Below are 23,952 nucleotides of genomic sequence, written 5' to 3' on the forward strand. Positions count from 1 at the left end.
TGGCTTGCATGCCAAATTATGTTTTCTGTTCTGATTGCTTAGTGTTCATGACAAGAGTTGCAAGTGTGATGCAATAGTTTTTCTGTGGTGTTGGCCACTTAATGCACACCAGATTAAAAAACAACAACATTCATGTTATTACTTGTTCAGGTGAAGACACAAAAGAAATTTTTTCTTGTGTGCTTTGAAGGTGCTGGTTGGCACAGGTTTCTACTTGACACAGCCAGATGAGCTGTATCCAGTAACTATGCTAGGCTAAGCTGCTGGCTTCCAAATTCATATAACGGCTACAAGAGTGGTATATATTTTACTTATAGGTTGTTTGTCTTTTTGATCTCTAAATAATGCCTTAAAAAATAAGCTGTTAAAAGTGTAATTTCACCATATTTTGGTTTTCTGTTTTTGTAAACAAAAAGGACGCATTGCTAGAAAGAGAGACAATAACAGAAAATGTAAGATTTAGACAGACAAAGAAAGTGTTATATGTAATACTATGCAGATAGATGGGAGTAAATATCAGGGTGGGGGGAACTAAAATGCAAGCACCAATGGACATTGCAGTAAAGAGGTGGAGTTATGGAAAATGTGGTGCTTAGTACCGGCTTTGTGCAGAGGTTAAAGATAGTATTTTTCAGCAGAGCACTGTTTTTTTTTTATTAATAATTTTAATTTATTTTTTATTTTTTTAACTTTGGGTATTTTTTTATTTTCCCTGAAGATTTAAAGAGGAAAATGTATTTGTAAAGGAAGAAATTACCTAAAAATGTGAACACTGAAATGCTTTGTGTTGCGTTGTAAGTGCTCCTCATTCAACTTAATAAATGATTGAAGTTGTATCAGACATGTGTGTTTTTATACTGAGTTAACCCAACTAGAACGGTTCAAGGCAATCGGTTTCCTCGAATGAATTAAGTTGCTAAAAGTTGTCACAACTAGAATCTAGTAATTTGCTTTAATGGAAGAAAACTGAGTTAATGAAACTTAAGTAGGAACATTTGTGGAAAGAATCCCATTCAAGTTAGTCTAACTTATTCAGATACATTATACAAACACATTTGTGATGAGTTAAGATAAATGCAATATTTAAGTATAAAATACTTTTTAGTTTAAGTTCAGTTAACTTAGTGGAATTAGTACTATTAACTTAATTTACCTAACTTACATTGACAATAAATAATTGAGTTACCTATACTCAAATCAAAGAATTGTCTATGCTTAAATAGTATAAGTTAATAAACTCAAATGATTCAAGGCAATCGGTTTCCTCGAACCGTTTGAGTTGAACTAACTCGTCAGGTTTTACAGTGTGCAGTGTAATTGTTTGCCGAGATAATTAAATGCTAGTGTGATGATAAATGACAGTTTCAAATCATACAAACTGTGTAACATAATGATGCATTAGTTTCTTTTAAAATTGTATCTGCCACACAATTGTGTAATCTTGGCTAGTTTAGATGCACTAAGACAGTGGTTTTTAACCCTGTCCTCAGGGTTGAGATTCAAAGAACCGAGTCAGTAAAATGATCCAAACTTCCCATTACTTAAAGACTTAGATCAAGCATCACGCATGATACAAAGAAAAATATAAAGACATATGTTCAAATATTTTGAAAAGTAGAAACGTGTTTGGTAATAATTATCACTGAAAATGAATGCTTGCTTTAGAATTGAGTGTGAGTGTCTACTCAGAAACTATGAAGCAAATGTAGAGATACAGGTATGCTCTGTCACTGCCCACTATATGATTATACAGTATGTAATGTACAGTCAATCTACCTTTCTTTTGTTTCTTTTGTTGTGTCCGGCTGTCTGACTTTCTTTGCCTCTTTATTCGACGTCTTGACCCTGGGTCCGGGGGTCAGGCTGGTCGACGTCTCAACCCTGGGTGCGGGGGTCAGGCTGGTCGACGTCTCGACCCTGGGTGCTGGGGTCAGGCTGGTCGACGTCTCGACCGTGGGTGCGGGGGTCAGGCTAGTCGACGTCTCGACCCTGGGTGCGGGGGTCAGGCTGGTCGACGTCTCGACCCTGGGTGCGGGGGTCAGGCTGGTTGACGTCTCGACCCTGGGTGCGGTGGTCAGGCTGGTCGACGTCTCAACCCTGGGTGCGGGGGTCAGGCTGGTCGACGTCTCGACCCTGGGTGCTGGGGTCAGGCTGGTCGACGTCTCGACCGTGGGTGCGGGGGTCAGGCTAGTCGACGTCTCGACCCTGGGTGCGGGGGTCAGGCTGGTCGACGTCTCGACCCTGGGTGCGGGGGTCAGGCTGGTTGACGTCTCGACCCTGGGTGCGGTGGTCAGGCTGGTCGACGTCTCAACCCTGGGTGCGGGGGTCAGGCTGGTCGACGTCTCCTGGGGGTTGACAGGGACCAGTGTCAGGGTGAAAACTGGTCCCTGTTCAGGATGTCCACAGAGGTCTGAGGTCGGAGGACTCTGTGTGCCCAGTGAATCCTCAGTCCACCCTGTACATAAAGAACAAGCAATAGTTTTAGTCACTGAGAACATTACCCAGTAATTATTTTAATAACCTCTCTGCAGTTGTAATTGTTCACCTCTGCTTTTTTTGGTACTTATTTCAAGGTGAAATGTAACTAAACTTACTTACATACTCGAGCACACATGGGAGCTTTACACAAAACATTTAAATGGATCGGGGGATGCGTTCAAATTTACGTTCATTTCTTTTTATAGTCTAGATCTTTCTTTGTCATATCTGGCCTGCTGATACCAGGGGAACAATGCAACATCAACTGCTGTTGGTTCACTGATTATTAGCTTAATTAGGGTTCCTCCGTCAGGAGGACCCTATTGTGTTTGTTGGTATTATTATTATTATTATAGTAATTTATCTCATGAACACATTGGTAAAAAGTTTTGAAATTTGGCATATTGATACAACATGCCACAACTACGGCCCAAACACAGACTGGCCCACATCAGATCATAGGGGGCGCCACAGGCGACGCCCAAATGTCCGATTTTCAAAGTGATAGCATTTCCACCCCATTGCTCAAATTCTTCTGAAACTTGGTGTGCATGCCTTATTTCTCATGGCGAACAAAAAAGCCTCAAGGACCCATAAGGTCCGCCTGATCGATTTTCCTGTAGAGTGATAATTTGGGAAAAACTTCAAAATTCCTCTTCTCTTGAACCAAAGGTCTAATTAACTTGAGATTTTGTACAGATATGTATCATTGACGTATTTAAAAACGTTACTTATAGCAATTGAATAAAATACTAAATAGCTGAAAGGGGTGTATTTATGTAAATTTCCACATTACCTCAATATGTTTGTGTCACTAAATCAAAGTTCATTTTGAATGATGGGTTTTCAAACCTAATAGGCTTTAAGGTGACACGCCCATGAAGTACCATAAACAATTTCACCTTGATATGTCAAAATATGACTGAATTACAGCTGTTTGAACTTGGACCAAATCTGACAATGCTCGCCATTGGAGAAACAGCTTTTTTTTGTAGAGTAACTGAACATGCCAATGCTCAACACTGAGAATAGCTCAACGAGCTGGAACGGTGACCTGCAAAGTACAAGGTCGTAGGTTCAAATCCAGCAACACTGAGTCTATCTTAATTTGAATACATGTTTAGTTAAACAGGATGACATTGTTCTAAAGTACCATGCGCAATTTCACCTTGATATGTCAAAATATCATTGAATTACAGCTGTTTAAGCTTTGGCCGAATCGAACAAGCCATGCTACAGGATATACATCTTTTTTTCGGGGGACAGAAACTGATCAGAATTTCTCAGCCTTGCGGGTAGCTCAATGGGTTGAAGCGTTGTACTGCAAAGCATAAGGCCACAGGTTCGTTTCGAGGCACAGTCTTTTGGCCTGTCATAATTTTGATTACTTGTTTAGTTAAACAGGCAGACATCATTCTGAAATACCATGCGCAATTTCACCTTGAAATGTCAACCGTTTCTTAACCTTTGTCCCAAAGCTGACCAAAAACTAATACTCATATCACGCAGTCGGAGCACAGCTAGATAATCAGCGTCAGCACCCTTGGGTACCCAGCATGCAGTGCGGCATATCAAAAAACGCAAAGACTTGTGGAAAATAGTTGGTTACAACAGCCGTGCAAGGGATTTCAGTTGTTGTGTTCGTTCAGTTAGATGTTTGTAATGTTATTGTTTGTTAGTTAATATAATCTTGTTGGTCACCCTGATTGTGCATGTTGTGTAGTTTAATGGGACCAGAGAGTCGGCTGCTGTACTGTCACAGGCTATTCTCGCAAGGAGCTGAATATGAGTGCTGCCCTAGCCCAGTTGCCCACATGACTATTGTTTGTTGTGCATTGACTAAGAGTCTGGAAGGAGATCAACTCAAGAAGAGTTTCAGTATCCTATAAAAAGTTAATAATCAGCCCTTACTAATCATAAAATCTCAGCAGTTGGTGTGTAGCAGAGAGGCTAGAGAGACTGACTAGTAACCTTATGCTCATGAGTTCAAATCCCCGTTCAGCCTATTATTGTTGGCCAAACATGAAGTAGTTTTGCTCTCTTGTTGTCCAAGTCTCGATCTTCTACAGTGTACATGTTTATAATATTTTGCCATTTTGCGGAGGAACCCGCATCGCTGCTTGCAGCTATATTTAAAATAGGTTTTACCTTCACACAAGACTGCATATACCTCCTTTATATTGCTCATGCAGTCCTGAGAGCATTCATTAAGGATGGAACGCAGGGTTAACACTTCACATTTAAAAGGCTTCTTGTGGCCTTTGGCAAGGAGGAGAGTGGGTTTGTACCCTACAGCCTGGAGTTTCTCGAGCTGAAATGACAACAGTATGACACTGTGAGAAGCATTTGAGGAAATTACAAAGCAGAGTCTCCCAGCAGTCTGTTTTTGATGATTTTGCTTCACTTTCATGAATCATAGATTGCGGGTGGGGCTTCAGTCATCTACAGTAGGTTGACATTCGCTGCACATAGAAATATCTCACCATTAAGCTACATTTTAAGTAGGGATTTCTTGTTAGGTACATCCAGACATAACTACTGATATTATGAAATACAGCAAATATTAATATCTTTAACCTTCTTAGAAAGCCAACTTACCAATAAAATGGCATCGTTGTGTAAGGCTGCAACGTTGTGGTTCATCTTCAAACCAGCTGCCCACACTTCTCTTCGGGCATCAAATTTTGAAAGCCTTTTTTGTAAGATCTTTTTTGTCGGTTGCTGCTGCTTACAGCTGCCACACATTTTTTGTGCATAAAACATTGAGGTTTTGCAAAAATGGCAGCTGGCTTTTTTACAGATCCTCCTGCCATTTAAAATACTCAAAACTGACAGAGTCAGAGAGGAGAAAATGAGAGAGATAGATAGAGCAATAGAATAAGAAAGAAATATGTGGTTCTTAAAAGAGCCTTTGGGTTGGTTTGGTAACAAACAGGTAGTAGGTTTTGGAGAAGGGCAAATGGGTTAAATGGAGCTGCAACAGAAGGTTAAAAAAATAAATGAACAAGAGCATATAGAAGTATAGAAGACATATATTTTCTTAGTCTAACCAGCCCATCTGAAATTATGTCAACTATTCTGCCTGATATTACAGACTACTACTGGTGCTCATCTTGCTAAATTTCGAGTCCTGCAAGCAGGAAATCGGACACTAGATACATTTACTAGCTCAGCTAGCTGAGCCCGCTCAAATCTGGCTGGCTGGCTAACGGCGCATGCACTGTACAATGCTAGCTTGAGCTAGATAATATACCTCCTATTCTTAAATGTTTATACTGCAAAAGATTTTTACAAACATTTCAATACAGTTGGGCTTCTATGTTTTGTTGCAAAAACAGAGGAATTATGGCTAGCAACTTCATCAAAACGTAGACTTCACATGAAAAATCGAGCAGGTTCATTTATATGCTACTTACCAGGAAAGGGATGAAGTCGCACTGAAAGTTAAAATTGCGTGGTAGATAGTAGCCAGGGCAACCAGCCAGGTCGCGCGCCAGGTCGCGTGCTCTCGTTGTCCAGGCCTCGTTCCATTATGAATGACATAGTTGACATCTTCTATCTTTTCTCGGTTATTGTTAAGTCCTTTCTTGTTTATAAATAGGAAGATCGGTTAAATACGGGTGGTAAAGGATAGGTAAAAGCACAGATCAGTGGTTAATTATAGGCTTTAATAGGATAGGCTATTATTCTGATAAATGTAATATATTTTTGGTATTTTTTGTAATACTTGTATTTTTATAGGCCTACTGTAAATTAGGGCAACTTTATATTTTATTGCATATTTTATTTTCTAAGCATTGCTAGTCTATGCACCTATAAGATTCGTATATGTTTAATGTATGCACCTTCCTGCCAAAGCAAATTCCTTTTCTGTGCAAACTTTCATGGCGATTAAAACCCTTTCTGATTTCTGATTCTGATTCCTGATTCAAGTAAGGTGTGAGGGAGTGCAAAGCTCTGTAAGGATTAGGCAAATCTTCGAGATGGAGTGGTGTGGAGTTCATAATATTTAACTATCTAAGTAGCCTATTTCACGTACCTCTTAAAAAAGAACACGGCAAGTTATATTATGAACTCGTTTTTTTTATTGCTTAAAAATTAGAACAAAACCTTGAAACCTCGAAACAATGTCCCATTGTGTTGCTCCATTGAAATGAATTGGTTAATTAAAACGTGCCAAGGTCACGAAATATTCTCTCCATTGAAATGCACTGGTTGAAAAAACGTGGCATAGTCACGAAAAAAGTGCCAATTTCGTGAACGTGTCACGAAATATTTGATTCTTTTTCGTGACTGTTTCACGAAATTATGTGATACGGGGTTGTTCACCCAGTTGAAAACAAGCACAAAATACTTCCATACTCAGTTACTCTCCAACAGAAAGGACCTATTCTTCAGAGACCAACAAAGATCACCATTTTTATTTGGATTGTTGCAGTTTATTTTGTAAGTAACATTTAATTAATACAAAATATAACACCAACAAAAAATATAACACCATATAATACTAACTAAATTGATGTTTCCAAAGTAAGTTGTTGGTGACGAAGCATTTAATTTAGTCAAATGTAGAAGACAAACACAAGACTCAGTCTTGCTTAGGAAATGGTAATATTCACCAGACAGAAAGGAATGAGTGTTTGGGATAAAGTTGAGAGATTCCTACAGAGAAGCATGATATCCTGCTTTCTAGAGTGAGGTTTATGCGGTTGGTGATTCAATGAGATATATTGCATTCAGTGTTGCTTGCAATTGCCATCTCCTTCAGCCAACGGCTCTTTTCTTTTGTGTTGAGAACAAAGCCCTCTTATGCCCTTCTCTGAGATCATCTAGACTGCAGAGCGTTACACACAGCGTCAGAAGTAGCCTCATTTTGTAAGCCTGTTTTGGTCAGATTTTTACAAAAAGTTTTGAACGATTATGGGGTTTAGTACAGTAGATGAAATGCTATTTGTGAGACTCCATTTAAAATATACCAGTTCAAACGGTACAAATATCACAGAAAGATCCTGGTGGAAATGCCAGAGTTTGACTAAGTACACTTGAATTTATCCAGCGCAGTGTGATTCGGTTATGCTATTCCACTTCACAATGATAAGCCTGATACCAGTTTAGGTAAAAAGTTAGGTTACCTGCTTTTTTAACTAGTTGTCAATGTAGACATTAATAAAGTGACTTCACTGGCACTTCACAATTGCCAAAACAGATGTCCCACTCTTGGCCCTCTGCTGTTCTCCCAGATCTGCTCTTTTCTAGATGTTCAAACTCTCCCCAGTGGTGGTGTGTGGGATGAAAAGGGATGGAGGGATAGAGATGGGCTGGTGGAGAAAGGCTGAGGTAGAATAGAGAAATGTATAGTCCGCTGACTCCCCTCCACTTCAGAGGAGGGTGTTCTCTGGCTATTCCCAATGTTCCTCTGTTGGCCTCTTCTTAACTTGACCTACAAATAAAGTATGATATATGTTTTTTCAGACACATATACAGTATATGACCCACAGGCTGTGCAAGCTTAATTATGACTATTGTCAATCATTTCATTTTCTGTTAATAAAGCATCACATCTAGGTAGGGCTAATACAAAGTAGAACTTGTGTAAGTGTCAATGCCCCACACACTGAGCATACTATTGCATATATCATGAACTTACCACACACACGAAGAGGAACACACTGGCTGTGGCTGGGAGAAAAAGCAGGGACAAAAGACTATTCCTTGAGCGAGTGAGTTCATGGTCCTGTGCTTTACTCCCTGTAAATAAAAACAAAACAAAGTTAATCTAATTACATTAATTACAATGTTTAACATTAAATCTGCGGCCAATTTGTGTCACATTGCACTGCGGTTCCATCACACCATGTTGGGGGCATCTGTGAGTCTGTTTAATCGCCAGTTATCCATCCATCCATCATCTTCTGCTTGTCCGGGTCGGGTCGCGGGGGCAGCAACCTAAGCAGGGAGGCCCAGACTTTCCTCTCCCCGGCCACTTCCACCAGCTCTTCCTGGGGGACCCCGAGGCGTTCCCAGGCCAGCCGAGAGACATAGTCCCTCCAGCGTGTCCTGGGTCTTCACCGGGGCCTCTTCCCAGTGGGACGTGCCCAGAACACCTCACCAGGGAGGCGTCCAGGAGGCATCCTTATCAGATGCCCGAGCCACCTCAACTGGCCCCTCTCGACGCGGAGGAGCAGCGGTTCTACTCTGAGCCCCTCCCGGATGACCGAGCTTCTCACCCTATCTCTAAGGGAGAGCCCGGACACCCTGCGGAGAAAACTCATTTCGGCCGCTTGTATTCGCGATCTCGTTCTTTCGGTCACTACCCACAGTTCGTGACCATAGGTGAGGGTAGGAACGTAGATCGACTGGTAAATAGAGCTTCGCCTTTCGACTCAGCTCCTTCTTCACCACGACGGACCGATGCAGAGCCCGCATCACTGCGGACGCTGCACCGATCCGCCTGTCAATCTCGCGCTCCATCCTTCCCTCACTCGTGAACAAGACCCCGAGATACTTCGGGTCACGGCCCGACGCCCCGTACAGGGACCAAACAGCCCCGATCAGGGAGTCCGGTACCCCGTACTCCCGGAGCACCCCCCACATGAGCCCCCGAGTGACACGGTCGAACGCCTTTTCTAAATCCACAAAACATGTGTAGACTGGTTGGGCGAACTCCCATGCACCCTCCAGAACCCTGCTGAGGGTATAGAGCTGGTCCACAGTTCCACGGCCAGGACGAAAACCACATTGCTCCTCCTGAATCCGAGGTTCGACAATCCGACGGACCCTCCTCTCCAGCACCCCTGAATAGACTTTCCCAGGGAGGCTGAGGAGTGTGATCCCCCTAAAGTTGGAGCACACCCTCCGGTCCCCCTTTTTAAAGAGGGGAACCACCACCCCGGTCTGCCAGTCCAGAGGCACTGTCCCCGATGTCAACGTGATGTTGCTTCCCCCTCCTGAGTCGCCGGATGGTGGTCCAGAACCTTTTCAAAGCCGTTCGGAAGTCATTCTCCATGGCCTCGCCGAACTCCTCCCACGCCCGGGTTTTTGCCTCCGCGACCGCCAAAGCCGCATTCCGCTTGGCCTGCCGGTACACATCAGCTGCCTCTGGAGTCCTACCAGCCAACAAAGTCCGATAGGCCTCCTACTTCAGCTTGACGGCTTCCCTCACCTCCGGCGTCCACCACCAGGTCCGAGGGTTGCCGCCGCGACATGCACCGACCACCTTGCGTCCGCAGCTCCGGTCAGCCGCCTCAACAATGGAGGCCCGGAACATGGCCCATTCGGACTCAATGTCCCCGGCCTCCCCCGAGACCTGATCGAAGCTCTCCCGGAGGTGGAGTTGAAGCTCCTTCTGACAGGAAGGAGCCAGTTATAGTATTGAAATACAGCACATTCCTGAAACTTCCACATCTATCTATGAAGGCATGAATCACGGTTTCTCTTTTCCACTCCAAGGAACAAATAGCTCAAGAGCCGGGCAGTATATGAAGTAAAAAATCGGTCTGTGTATTGCTCAACACCCAAGGACATGCAGTGCCGGGAGTGATGTTATATTGATTGATTTTTCGCATTTGCGAAAAATAAGTAGGTCTTTAAATATGACCACGTTACACCACGGAATGTAGCCATAAATCTAGCGAACTGCTCACCCAATCAGTGTCCTCCTTAGGCTTGCCATGACAATAGAAAAGGCTGCTATGAACACCCTGGAACAGTTATGTCTCTTGTAAACTTGTCACCCAATCAATCACATGCAAAACTGTGTGAAGTTGAAATGCTGTAGGTGTATTGCTAGGATGAGTGGTTTGCAAAAAATTCAATAGATGTCAGAATGGATGTCAGAATCAGGTGGTGTATAAAAACATTAAATAAAAATACTTCAATTTCAATTGAATAATTTCAATGAACAATGATTTCCTATCAGTCTTATTTAAATTAAGGTTAAGCTCTTTTCTTTCAATGACATTAAATCAGCGTTCCCCAACCACCGGTCCGCGGACCCGTACCGGTCCGTGGGTCATTTGGTACCGGGCCGCACAGAAAAAACAATAATAACATTATTTCCTTTTAATTGATTATCAGAGTCTGAAAGACGTTTTATTCTGAAAAAAATACCGTATTCTATCCTTTTCTGCGGGCCTTTTCCCCTGAGCAAAAAGCTCTGCAAAGACGTTTGTTTACTCATTTTTTAGCAAGTTTGTGGGCTTCTTTGAGCGGTAACTATCACGCGTGTCTCTTCCTCTTGACCGGCACGTGATAGTTACCACTCAATGAAGCCTGTTTGAGACAACAACCCGATGCAGAGCCCGCATCACTGCGGACGCTGCACCGATCCGCCTGTCAATCTCGCGCTCCATCCTTCCCTCACTCGTGAACAAGACCCCGAGATACTTCGGGTCACGGCCCGACGCCCCGTACAGGGACCAAACAGCCCCGATCAGGGAGTCCGGTACCCCGTACTCCCGGAGCACCCCCCACATGAGCCCCCGAGTGACACGGTCGAACGCCTTTTCTAAATCCACAAAACATGTGTAGACTGGTTGGGCGAACTCCCATGCACCCTCCAGAACCCTGCTGAGGGTATAGAGCTGGTCCACAGTTCCACGGCCAGGACGAAAACCACATTGCTCCTCCTGAATCCGAGGTTCGACAATCCGACGGACCCTCCTCTCCAGCACCCCTGAATAGACTTTCCCAGGGAGGCTGAGGAGTGTGATCCCCCTAAAGTTGGAGCACACCCTCCGGTCCCCCTTTTTAAAGAGGGGAACCACCACCCCGGTCTGCCAGTCCAGAGGCACTGTCCCCGATGTCAACGTGATGTTGCTTCCCCCTCCTGAGTCGCCGGATGGTGGTCCAGAACCTTTTCAAAGCCGTTCGGAAGTCATTCTCCATGGCCTCGCCGAACTCCTCCCACGCCCGGGTTTTTGCCTCCGCGACCGCCAAAGCCGCATTCCGCTTGGCCTGCCGGTACACATCAGCTGCCTCTGGAGTCCTACCAGCCAACAAAGTCCGATAGGCCTCCTACTTCAGCTTGACGGCTTCCCTCACCTCCGGCGTCCACCACCAGGTCCGAGGGTTGCCGCCGCGACATGCACCGACCACCTTGCGTCCGCAGCTCCGGTCAGCCGCCTCAACAATGGAGGCCCGGAACATGGCCCATTCGGACTCAATGTCCCCGGCCTCCCCCGAGACCTGATCGAAGCTCTCCCGGAGGTGGAGTTGAAGCTCCTTCTGACAGGAAGGAGCCAGTTATAGTATTGAAATACAGCACATTCCTGAAACTTCCACATCTATCTATGAAGGCATGAATCACGGTTTCTCTTTTCCACTCCAAGGAACAAATAGCTCAAGAGCCGGGCAGTATATGAAGTAAAAAATCGGTCTGTGTATTGCTCAACACCCAAGGACATGCAGTGCCGGGAGTGATGTTATATTGATTGATTTTTCGCATTTGCGAAAAATAAGTAGGTCTTTAAATATGACCACGTTACACCACGGAATGTAGCCATAAATCTAGCGAACTGCTCACCCAATCAGTGTCCTCCTTAGGCTTGCCATGACAATAGAAAAGGCTGCTATGAACACCCTGGAACAGTTATGTCTCTTGTAAACTTGTCACCCAATCAATCACATGCAAAACTGTGTGAAGTTGAAATGCTGTAGGTGTATTGCTAGGATGAGTGGTTTGCAAAAAATTCAATAGATGTCAGAATGGATGTCAGAATCAGGTGGTGTATAAAAACATTAAATAAAAATACTTCAATTTCAATTGAATAATTTCAATGAACAATGATTTCCTATCAGTCTTATTTAAATTAAGGTTAAGCTCTTTTCTTTCAATGACATTAAATCAGCGTTCCCCAACCACCGGTCCGCGGACCCGTACCGGTCCGTGGGTCATTTGGTACCGGGCCGCACAGAAAAAACAATAATAACATTATTTCCTTTTAATTGATTATCAGAGTCTGAAAGACGTTTTATTCTGAAAAAAATACCGTATTCTATCCTTTTCTGCGGGCCTTTTCCCCTGAGCAAAAAGCTCTGCAAAGACGTTTGTTTACTCATTTTTTAGCAAGTTTGTGGGCTTCTTTGAGCGGTAACTATCACGCGTGTCTCTTCCTCTTGACCGGCACGTGATAGTTACCACTCAATGAAGCCTGTTTGAGACAACAACTCTGCCGGTGTTTTGGATGAAGGCTGAATATCCTGAGATCGCCACAAAAGCACTGAAAACCCTGCTTCCATTTCCAACATCCTTTGTGAAACGGGATTTTCTGCCATGACAGCAATCAAACAAAATCCCGGAATAAACTGGATATAAGGAACGCACTTCGGGTGTCACTGTCGTCTCGTTTACACACAAAAGTGGGACTGACAGATCGAAAGCTAGCTAGTAACAATATAACGATGGAAAACCAGGCTCTATCTAGGATCACATCAAACCCAGAATGTGCATGCATTAGCAGGGCAGCTGTGGTGGCGTATGCCTATACGGGGGCCGGTTCTGGTGGGCCAGTTTGGATCAAAGTCCATGGCCTATCTTTCCTCCCAGTCTGTCCCTGCCGGTCCGTGAAAATATGTCTTACATGAAACCGGTCCGTGGCGCATAAAAGGTTGGGGACCGCTGCATTAAATTATTTAGTACATAAATTGAGGCTCCAAATACTTTGTTCTTTCTGCAAGAATGAACAGCATTGACCTTTGCCTATAAATAAAGACATGTCCTATCCTCATTAAGCCAATGTTTAATGTAAATCATAGTTCTTAGAAAGTACTGATATTCAAGTCAAAAATATTGACTAATTAACCTATGATTGGCTTTGGGTTCAATGATTAAACTGACTCTTTACGAGGCAGAGGTGGCTCAGGAGGTAGAGAGAGTCATCCAGTAATTGAAAGGTTGGCGGTTTGATCCCTGATTTCAAGTGTCAAAGAGACCTTGAGCATGACACTTAACCCCAAGGTTCTTCCTGATTGCAGGCCAGTGCCTTGCATGGCAGCTCTGCCACTGTGTGTGTGAATGGGTAAAAGAGAACAAGTATGTTTAGTGCTGCTAAGGTACAAAAAAGTGCTATTTAAATGCGGTCCATTCTCATCATAGTTTTAGCATTTACCAAATTTGGCATTGTTTATATCAAAAGGATGAAAACAAACCACTTACAAAGGACTCAATTCTATTAATATTATTGCCAGAGGATTCAGTGGAACAACTCATGACTGTAGTGTAGTGTTGTACAACAAAGCACCTAAGAACAGTACAGCAAAACATCCCCAGTTTGATTGGAGGGTGAACAATTAACTTGTCATACTTCAATTAGGCTTTCAGTCTCTCAGCTCTGAGTTGGGGCAATATTTCCTTTCTCTTTAAACAAACACACAATAAAGTCCTAATTAATGAAAAAGTTAGTAACTTTGATGTTCTTTGCACATTTCAGGATTTGTTCCTTGTACCAGACTAACTTCAGTAAAATATATCTTGGATGTCTAGTGGGTCTATAATTTCCCGTTTTCTCAATTGTAATGATCCTAGGGTAAATTGTGAGGTGGTCAGATAAAAGTTTTTTTTCTTTGCTCTCAGTATCAATCCATGATACTGATTTTGCATCTGGTATACCATCAATGACAAAGTTATTTCTCTAGGGGGGTGTTCCATCAACATCGCTAATGAAGACACGAAAAAGCCTTGTTTAGGTTAACGTCAATGAAGACTTAAGTCAAGCCATTCCACTAACACTCCATTCCACTAACAATCAATGCTAATTCAAACCAGACCTGAATAAGCATAGATTGTGCGCACACACGGACAACAGAAGCAGCCCAGACCAGGCGATCGTCGGAAAGAAGAGGTATGTCGCAAAAAGAAGCGTAAACCAGCAGAGCAGGATTATTTCCAACAGCGTAACTGGCTTTTTGGACAATTAACAGGGCGAGGGAGATGGCTTGGCAAAAATGTATGACCGTTTAAATGTGTAAATTGTAGACCTACCTAGGCTACTTATTAACATAACTACAATGCATTTACTGATAATTTGCGTAATTTGTTGAGGTGTCTGAAAGCGTTCTGATAGTAATCATTGGCCTACATATATAGAAGAATATGACAGCAAGTGAAATTTACATTTGGATGAAATTCAAAACACTGCAGAAGGCCATGGTTTGGACTTGATGTCGGCTAATAAGCTTCACATCTTGAACAAAATTAATAAAACATAACTTTGGCACACATTTCTTACCAGATAAATGCATAACTTTAAAATAAAAGGGTAAGGTGACCATGACTAACATGGGGATTACCTGAAATAAGTATTTTTGCACATATCGAGCACAGACTTCCATCGCAGATCATCTGACAACATAGGTGACCCAAAGTGTGGCCCACTTTTCTTGGTAGAACATTCATTTAAAATTGAATTTTTTAAATAGCATGACTAAGAATTTGATGTATTACATGCGCACATTTAATCCAAGTCCAATTATTACTATTCTGTCTAACAGTGTATGGCTTTTTGAAGGGCAGGGGCGGAAAAAGAAGGGCTCCTACTGCACGACATGGTGCCACCAGTGTAACAATGGGAATTAGTATTTTAGTTTTTTTAAGATGTCATTGTTGGAAACAATTTACTTTGTCTTTTACTATCAAATACAGTTAGCCCAACATAATATAACCTCACCTAAAGGGTACATGTATTGGGAGAAGAAGAAAAAACGGGACTGTGCAGATAAAAGCCTAACTTATTGACCCTTTGCCAAAAACACAAAAGATTTACAATGTGTTTTGAATGTAAGCAGGGTTTGAGAGAAATTCTAAATAGTATCAAAGTATGTAGCTGCACCCCTAGTGTCGTCACAGACCTCACTTTGTGAAAGTATGCCCTAGTGGGCATATTGTAGGGGAGACTATAGGGCACAGCATCTCATTTTGTCTTCAGGAAAGGGCACCACCTTCTCCATCAGAAGGAAGGGCACTCATTAAGACAAGTTATGATTTATTTATTTTTATCTAGAGGGCACATTGTCATCAATTGTTGCATGAATATGCATCCTGGGTACTCAAGCATTTTTCCCCATGTGAATGGCAGCCAATAGAGGACTTCCTCTCATTTTTGCCACTCTGGAGGGCACTTTAGCAATGCTTTTTCAACCATGGGGGCACCAAGCAGTCCCCCCCGGAGTCTTCCAGTGGGCCTGGATACACACATTGGGACAGTCTATTGCACCTATAACATTGGGGAAGCCTGAAGGAGAGGATTAAGTTAATACAGAGGCTTTGCAACCCGCAGGGTACTTTAAACATACCTGCAATTGAATAAAAAGTATCCTTGACGCTCTTTGTATAATCTGACCACCTTCATCCACAGGGTTTTCGAGGCACTGACACAACATAATTGGTTGTAACTTATCTAGATGCACTGCTTAGTTTAGGCCTTATCTTATCTCAACTAAACAATGACTTTTGAAAACAGTTAATGTGACATGATTACTTAACTAGTTTATTTCAATTGATATGTCATTCGGAGATGAAGTAAACTTGTTACCTTATTCATTCATTCTGGGTCATATTGTGAGAAAAAAGTCTGCACTTATATTTCTGAACACGGACAGAACAAAAGTGCTGCGAGCGTTAAAAGACACTCGATGGTGTTATGAGATTCGGTTTCCCCTGTTCTCTTTGCAAAACAGCTAAATTCTGCTTGACTGTTAGCCTGACAGCTATTGCAGAGGGAGATAGTTGAATGAACTCTAACATTGATTTATGAATATAACACAACTTGAAGCTCTATTCTTGTTGCTCAAGTAATTAATGTGAAAAGTATTTTGCTGTTCCAGCAGCTAGCAAACCATGGATTGACATGAGTGTAGTGACCGGTTCTTCTTAATCTCTTCTAGGCATTTTGATTTCTGAGTTTATTGTAATTTATATTTGAGGTGCTTACTCTGAGAAGAGAGTGAAGGAAAGTAAGACCCAGAAGGCCCAGACTGGCATCAAAAATATTTTTATACGTTGACCGTCCACATTTAAAAGGTCTTCACCGTATATTACTTGTACATTACTTATAGCACTTGGAACTTGATTTGGACTGTCACTTAGAAGCTTATCTTTGCATCACTATTAGCCCACAACACAGATATTTCGCCAGATATACAGTGCTGCTCAATGACTGACAATTAATCCTTGAACAATACTGAATCAGCTTTTTCAATCATTTATTTTCTTCGTTTCTTTATGGATGAAATGTTGGCTTGCTAACTAATGGCAAGACAATAGAAAGTGGATACATTATTTTCCGTATAGATCAGTGAACTTAGTTATGTTAGTGAATTAATGCATACTGATGCAAAAGACTATCACAAACTCCAATAAAGCTAACACCAAAGCAACTTCAACCGACATCTAAATCACCAGCTGCATCAGAAGGGTCGAAAGGGCAATGTATTATCTATTATTCCAGAAATCTGTGGGTGAGTGTTTGTCACCAAATCAACATCTTAATCACAGGCTGTGTTACAGCCATGAGCACCTCCCTGCATTAGTTTGTACTATGGTGCAAATCCGTTGTAGCTGTTGTAGCGCATGGGAAACCGCTGGGGAGTCAGTTGCAGTATTTTCTCCTTCATTTGGAAATGATGGATCTGTGCTGTCATTACGCACAGCTGAGCATCCTCATCGTCAGGTAACTGCCTTCTCAGTTGATGAGATTGATCCAATTCCAGTGGCTCAGAGAAGTTGTCAGCGCACAGCAGCTCAGGGATGAACTTCGTCAGAAACTCCGTCGGACGTCTGTTCTCGATCTTCTCAGTCAGGCCTTCGATTTTAAGTCTGCCGCTTGGAGAGGGTCTCAAGGTCGATCACTTTCATGCAAAGTGCTTTGTTCTCGGCCTGCGTTCCTGTGCCTGTCCACTCAACGAGCGAGAGAGAGCGATCGTAGTCGGAGCAGGCATTCTCCACCTCCTATTTCTGTTAACCCTTGTGTTATCTTCGGGTCATTCTGACCCATCAGTCATTGTGACCCACCGTCGTATTGCGACAACTTTACCGCATACAAAAACAAAGTGAAGCATTTTCTTTTAACCGTTGGGCTGTCTCAGACCCCCCACATTGCGAAGGTTAAAAGAAAATTATTTTTATTTGTTTTTGTATTGGGTAAAATTGGGTAAACACAACGATGGTTCGTTATGAACCTTTGGGTCATGTGACCCGAAGGCAGCACGAGGGTTAAGGAGACTCACCAGAGATGCCTTGGTAGTTGCCAGAGATGCTTCAAACCAGGGGCGTAGCCACGGGTAGGCCCAGGCCTACCCAATTTGTTCTAAGGCCTACCCAAAAATGAAAATATCTCCGAAAAATTATGCACCGGGTGCACATCGCATAGTAAATAAGTAAAAAAAAAAATGAAAAGATGCCTATCCATATTTTTCTATGCCTACCCAAAAAGATTATTCTGGCTACGCCCCTGCTTCAAACCCCTTAAATCGGTCTGTCATCATCTTGCTCATACATTGTATTGTTGAGAGAATGTTTGTGGGGTCTAAAGCAGCGTCTGCGTTCGGCTCATTACCCGACTGGAAGGCAGGGTTGCCATGTCCATCAAAGATTTCCAGCCCAACGAGTGCTCAAAACCAGCCAAAGATTACTGAAAACTAGCCCAATATTTTTTGGGTGTACAACAGAGGAGTTAACACATTTATCCAATAGGTGCCTCCATAGTTAAAATGTAAAAGGGATTAATATTTTCCTTGTTTTCCACACGTTTCATTGGTTCATTACAAAAAACAATTTAATCATGCCACTTCCTATCACCATCGAGCAGAGACACAGAGCAACAATTACTTTATGAAAGTGAGGTGAGACACATTACTAAAGGAAGTGTGTGTAGGTCATGTAACCCTTAAAGCTAGCTCTCTCTCACTCGATCTTAGACTTGTTGCTTAATAAGCTAATAAGCTAGCGAACCCGCTCAAAAAAACAAAGTTCAAGTCTTTCCCCTTCTCAGAAAATATTTTTCGGATTTTTCTCATTATTTACTCTTTCTTTTGGCTATATTGGTGAGAATAAAACGTCTAAAACTTCGTAACTAATAATGCAAAGTACATAGCTAGCTAACAAGTGCTGCCTGCTGGTTGTTCCCTCCTGACCTTATACTGTAAAACGTCACTTGTCATGACGTGTCACTTAGCGTAGCTTTCGTCCAGGGGGTTGTTCGCTGTTGCCTACTGCGCCTGCACTCATACTGCAGTCACCTGCCGATGCATGCAGAGCTCTGTTCATGTACACCTCCGCTCACCCCACACAATCTCCCCATCCATGCTGTTTCCGTCTCTCCCAGCGCAGGCCACCACAAGGCAGAAATGCGGCGGCCGCAGTGAAGTTTAGAAGTAGACCAAAAACCCACTACCTTCAACCAATGCGTTTTTATCCACAACACTTTTCAAAGTAGCCCAATTTGGCTAGAAAACCACGAATATGGCTACCCTGCTCGAGGGCTACAGCAAATAGCTCAGCTAGCTCCGGATGCAGAACATTAGGGCTTTATCTTGCTTCTTCCCCCTTTCAGCTTTCAGTTGTCATCCTGAGGCTATTAGACAAAATAAATTATTAAGTAAAACTCACAAATTAAACAAAATATTGAGTAAGTGACCTAAGTATTTCGTGCGTGGAGCGGACCCTTAAAGAAACAACTACTCCATTGTGGTGCACACTAGCGCCCCCTTGAATGGTGGAGATGGGACAGCATAGAAAGCAAAGCATGGAATGGCAGCCAGAAATTCAAGGGGCTGAGCATGAATGATCATTTTCTGAAAGAATCATGGGTCTCATTCATAAAAAAGTACGTAGGTACAAAAAAATGTGTGTGCATGTACACCTGCAGGCAATGTTCCCTTTGCAAATCACAGTCCACCTGCAAATAATGTGCATGTGGGTAAGCCTCACATCCCAGCCTCTCCATGCCCACATTCAACCAAAATTGGTCAATTGGCAAAGCACCTCGTGAATGTTGAGGCATAGAAATGAGCTTGCAACATAGTAGCAGAGTCTTATCCTCCTACATCAGTAAAACCCAATCAGCCTTCTACAGGGGAAGACCTCTCCACACTGCATAATGTGGCCTCCTAATCTCTCCCAATGAGCTTCATAGGGTTTTCCTAGACAACCTGTCCAGTCTTCTCCCTCACTGTATCAGTGGCAGGAGTTTCAAAGGAACAGAGTTTGCCCTGAAATTGACATTTCAGGGCAATGTCAATGTCAAACAGAATTGTAAGACTTAAGTTTTGCAAGACCTCACCTTTAACACAATAGTATTAGGTGTATAATTATGACAGGAATATTTTTGTGTGGATGTCCATCTTGATGTTTAACTCAGTTGAGGAAAGTCAGAAACAAATGTGTAAGTAGAACCACAGTACAAATGGGGAGTAGCCTACATCAAAGCACTAGTCAATCCTAGGGATGCTATTGGTATTGCAGAATGCTATTGAAATGTATTCATCGATGACCAATGTTCCCTTATGCTGGGTACACACTTAAAGATTTTTAAAAATCTCATAAGATTTTCAAAATGTGATAGACCACAAACATGAGGACAAAAAAATCCTTGACTTAACTTTTATTTCTCTTTTTGCTCCCTGTCTCATATTCAACGTATGTTTCTTTTTCTTGCATATTACAAAAGTTAAAATGTTGAAGAAGTCACTCAATATTATGAAACACATATTTAGGGCAACTAAATACTCAAAAATGGTTCTTGTTTACCTAAGCTTCCAGTTGAGTTGTAGGAGCTTCATGCATGATGTGATTTGATTTGCATCACGATGCAGGCGGTTTTCCCTAGGCTACTTATGCTAGCGCGGTGGTACTAGCTGGTAGCTGCTAGTTTGGTAGCTGGTAGTTTGACTCTACAAAGTACGATCCCATCCCCCTTCGTAATCAAGAAGTGAATCGGCAGATTTGGTCTCGAGTCAAGTACCTTTAAATATAATGTTTCACAGGTAGTTGTGTCAACTGTGTGTGTTCGGCGTACATTTTTGTCATAAGTTAGTTTTAGCCTACATCCATGGACTCATCAATCGGAAGATGCGATTTGCACCAACAACTTAACACATAACTTGAACCATAATCGGGCCAGGTAAAGTGCAATGTTGTCGGTACAAAAATACTGGGTGTTAAAACACACATATCTAGGATGGCCTAAGGATGCTGGAATTTGATCGAGTCCGAATATAGTTTTATTTTCTTGACTGTGTTGAAATAACCGGCGCTCAACGCTTCTAATGATTAACTGTTGAGGTTAAAAAAGTTGAAGATGTAACCCTTTATCCTGTATTTAATGATACTGTGTTCAACATACCATGTGTGCAGAGAAGTAGCTACCCCTAAGTTAACTCTAGGCTTACATAAACATACTGGACCCTTATCTTGTTACCCTGGGGGAAGGGTGAGCATTTGTTACTGACTAAGACTAGAGGATGTTTGGGGGTTTGTTTGTTTAAAGGAGATAGGAGCTTTTACGACACCAGGGGTCCGTTCTCCGTACGTTGCTTATTACATCCAAGATCAAATGACACATCCAAGATGACATCATCTTGCTAATCATGATATGGCTAATTTGGTTCTTCGAACACCCATGTTGTTTATAATTAGTATAGCTAGATTGAGTTATGCGTTGGTCTAAAAGCGGGTATGTATCGATAGTAGAAACCTTGATCAGCAACACTGTTATTGGCTGCTCACATAAGTCTATGGCTGCTCACCATGGCCAAAAAGAGCACCCTGTTTTTCCGCAACAGCAGAGCAACAGCTTGCTCGAAGGTTACTCCGAATTTGAAGATTTAATCAGAACACCAGGGAACACCTCAAAGTCTGCAAAATCCAAGAAAGAGGGCTGGCAAAAAGTAGCAGACCAAGTTAAATGTATAGTAGTGACCACATTAGATGTTTTATCGCTTATTACAGTAGGCTAGGCCTATGTTTTTGTATTTTCATACTTTGTTTATCATCTTTAATGTCATATAATTTGGTTTCAACAAGTTGATGATGTAAATGACACCCTCACGAAAAAAACTATAGGCTATCTCTCAAAAAGTATAGGCGAGTAGCATATCGCGCTGTGCTTAAGGATCTATCACGAAATGAGGAATTAATTCGGTTTCATGTTAAATTCTGCTAATTATTCTTGCACCTTCCGCAACAGGATTGTTGTCGTAAAAACGGACAAGACATGTCTGTGACAGACTTCCTGTATCACCCCTGTTTATAAAGTCGCAATCAAATCTTGTTTACATAAAATAATCCTGCTCCCGAGCAGGTTTCAGCTAAAGGACTTGTTGCTATGACAGCAAGTCCAGAATGAGCTTCGAAGAACAACAATCCAAGATAATGACAAATCGTCAACAATCAAATCCAGCTAACGGAGTTAGCGACGTACGGAGAACGGGCCCCAGAACCAGAGATTCAGCTGCTATTGTGTTTCAACCAGCGTTGCACGCAAACACGCACGCACACATGCGTGCGAGACCTATGCAATGGAGACAGCCAATGAAAGGAAAGCCATGTGACAGTTGCATGCCTTTGTATGAACCAATGACTGGAGAGCGGTGTTGTTTAAATGGTTAGCTAGCACAACAAGCTAGCAGACAACTTTGTAACCACCATGGCTTTTTGTCTCCTTGCGAGCCAGCCGCAAGTAATAAAACTTCCATGACTTCACCGACTCAATATTTGGTAAAGATTAATATTTCTGACATTAACACAAAACAATTACACCTATCTTAAGGCATGAAAAGGTCAAATATCTGGGGGGTATTCGTCGTATGGGTTCTTTTTGGTTCGGGGAAGCAACTTTCGATAAATCACCATAGTAACATATCAATTAGCACTAACCTGCTCCAGAGCAGGCTAACGTAAGTGTAGCTGGATAAGCTTGCCACACCCCCGGAAAATAACATGGCAGCTTCCTTTTTGAGAGACCCAGTTGACCAAGGAGCTATATTCTAGTTCGATTACCTTTCCATACCAATAGAGTTCTTCGCGATCGCCAAGATCCTTTATTTCACACGGGTGAGTTCTTTTTTATATGTTTCACTGTGGGAGAGTGGGAAACGTCATATCGATTCCTTTTTATGTCACATGTGAAGAAATTGACAATAAAGCTACTTGAAACTTTAACTGTGCTTCAGACTCTGCATAGCCTTGAGTTTTTTTGCGTCAGGTATAGGCTACATTTTTATACAGTATAGGCGATGCAGAAAACATTGGCAAAGCCGCAGCATGCGTTGCTGTAAGAAAAGTGTACTTGGCGCTTAACCAGCTGATGAATTCATCATATTCCCTGGCCATGTCCCAGTCAATGAAATCAAAGAGGGATTTACACATAGGCCTACATGCATATACACATATATAGTATCCTCATAAGTGTCTATGAATTTGTATCAATTAGATACTCTTTGGCCTTTTTATCTAGCCTACTTATTCTGAAAGAGTTGAGATCATTATTTTCGCTAGCAAGATCTCATTATTAATGAGACGATTATTAATTTCCATTAAGCCTACTGCCAGAAGGCACATTTAAAGAAATGTGATCTGATTGATTGGGGGTAATATGAGGTACTTAAGATGAGCCTATACATTTCCCCAAAACTTTCGCATTTATAGCTTATCGGCAATTTTTTGCCAAGCTGCTTGTCTTGCTCTGGCAGCGGCGGTGTTTGACTTAGCCATGATAATATGCTTATTGTCTTCGTAGTAGTGATGTGTCGTTCGTGAACGATTCGTTCATTTTGAACGAATCCTTACAAGGACTCGGGAGTAACGAGTCCTCTCAAAGAGTGATTCGTTCATTTTCTCGTGGCCGCGCATCGGGACTGTTGCATAGGCTCGTCCAAGTAAACAGAAATGATTCGTTGATTTCCCGACTCGGTCTTCGGGTACGAGTATTTGGATAATTTTTCACGTGACCTGCATAGGCTCTTTAGTGGTAGCTAGAGGAAATGCTAGAGGGAACGATTCGTTCATTTCCCGACTCGGTCTTTCTACGAGTCTTTGGATCATTTTTCACGTGACCTGCATAGGCTCTGTAGTGGTAGCTAGAGGAAACGAACGATTCGTTCATTTCCCGACTCTGTCTTTCTACGAGTCTTTGGATCCTTTTTTCACGTGACCCGCATTGTATTTTTTAGTAGAGGAAACAGTTTCCTCATTCCCTTTCGCGTGGCCGCTGTTTTAGTAAGACGTGAATGATATTCGCTCAAGTCATCATACTGACTGGTTTTGTTATTGGGTGTGCTTTGCCTTCGGCAAGGGCACAACCTTTGTTCTCTCACATATATCTTATTATTATTATTTTCCCACCCCTAAGGATCAGTCAATATTTGGACTACATAGAAAACGGCGGTGTCAAAATGTTCGTCTTGGTCTCGATTGCGTTGCTTCTATTGGGATTTACGTTCCGTTGCACGGTTTAGGCTGAACTTAAGTTTTTGTGGCGA

General features: G+C 42.4%; 2 protein-coding genes across 2 annotated transcripts in view; both read right to left on the reverse strand.

Annotated features, from left to right (window-relative positions):
- Positions 1-1,772: 1,772 nt before the first annotated feature.
- Positions 1,773-6,369, reverse strand: LOC134038102 (mucin-2-like). The gene is made up of 3 exons (XM_062483713.1): positions 5,077-6,369; positions 4,627-4,789; positions 1,773-2,455 (listed from the first exon to the last, which is right to left on the reverse strand). The coding sequence occupies exons 1-3, from the start codon at positions 5,239-5,241 to the stop codon at positions 1,773-1,775; spliced, it is 1,011 nt and encodes a 336-aa protein (XP_062339697.1). The 5' UTR covers positions 5,242-6,369.
- Positions 6,370-6,920: 551 nt separating this feature from the next.
- Positions 6,921-23,952, reverse strand: part of LOC134037761 (uncharacterized) — a 49,985-nt gene continuing 32,953 nt past the window's right edge. The window contains exons 6-7 of the mRNA XM_062483273.1: positions 8,126-8,226; positions 6,921-7,918 (exon numbers count right to left, since the gene is read on the reverse strand). Coding sequence (XP_062339257.1) covers positions 7,739-7,918; positions 8,126-8,226 — 281 coding nt within the window. The 3' untranslated portion in view covers positions 6,921-7,738. The remainder of the gene's footprint in view (positions 7,919-8,125; positions 8,227-23,952) is intronic.

Source organism: Osmerus eperlanus, chromosome 17 (genome assembly GCF_963692335.1).
Source record: "Osmerus eperlanus chromosome 17, fOsmEpe2.1, whole genome shotgun sequence".
NCBI lineage: Eukaryota > Metazoa > Chordata > Actinopteri > Osmeriformes > Osmeridae > Osmerus > Osmerus eperlanus.

Excerpts from the sequence above, each read along its gene's own strand:
- LOC134038102 (XM_062483713.1), bottom strand. The coding sequence starts at position 5,241 with ATGTTTTATGCACAAAAAATGTGTGGCAGCTGTAAGCAGCAGCAACCG. Across the intron at positions 4,790-5,076 it reads ACAACGATGCCATTTTATTG|CTCGAGAAACTCCAGGCTGT; the intron begins GTAAGTTGGCTT and ends TTGTCATTTCAG. Across the intron at positions 2,456-4,626 it reads ATATGCAGTCTTGTGTGAAG|GGTGGACTGAGGATTCACTG; the intron begins GTAAAACCTATT and ends CTTTATGTACAG.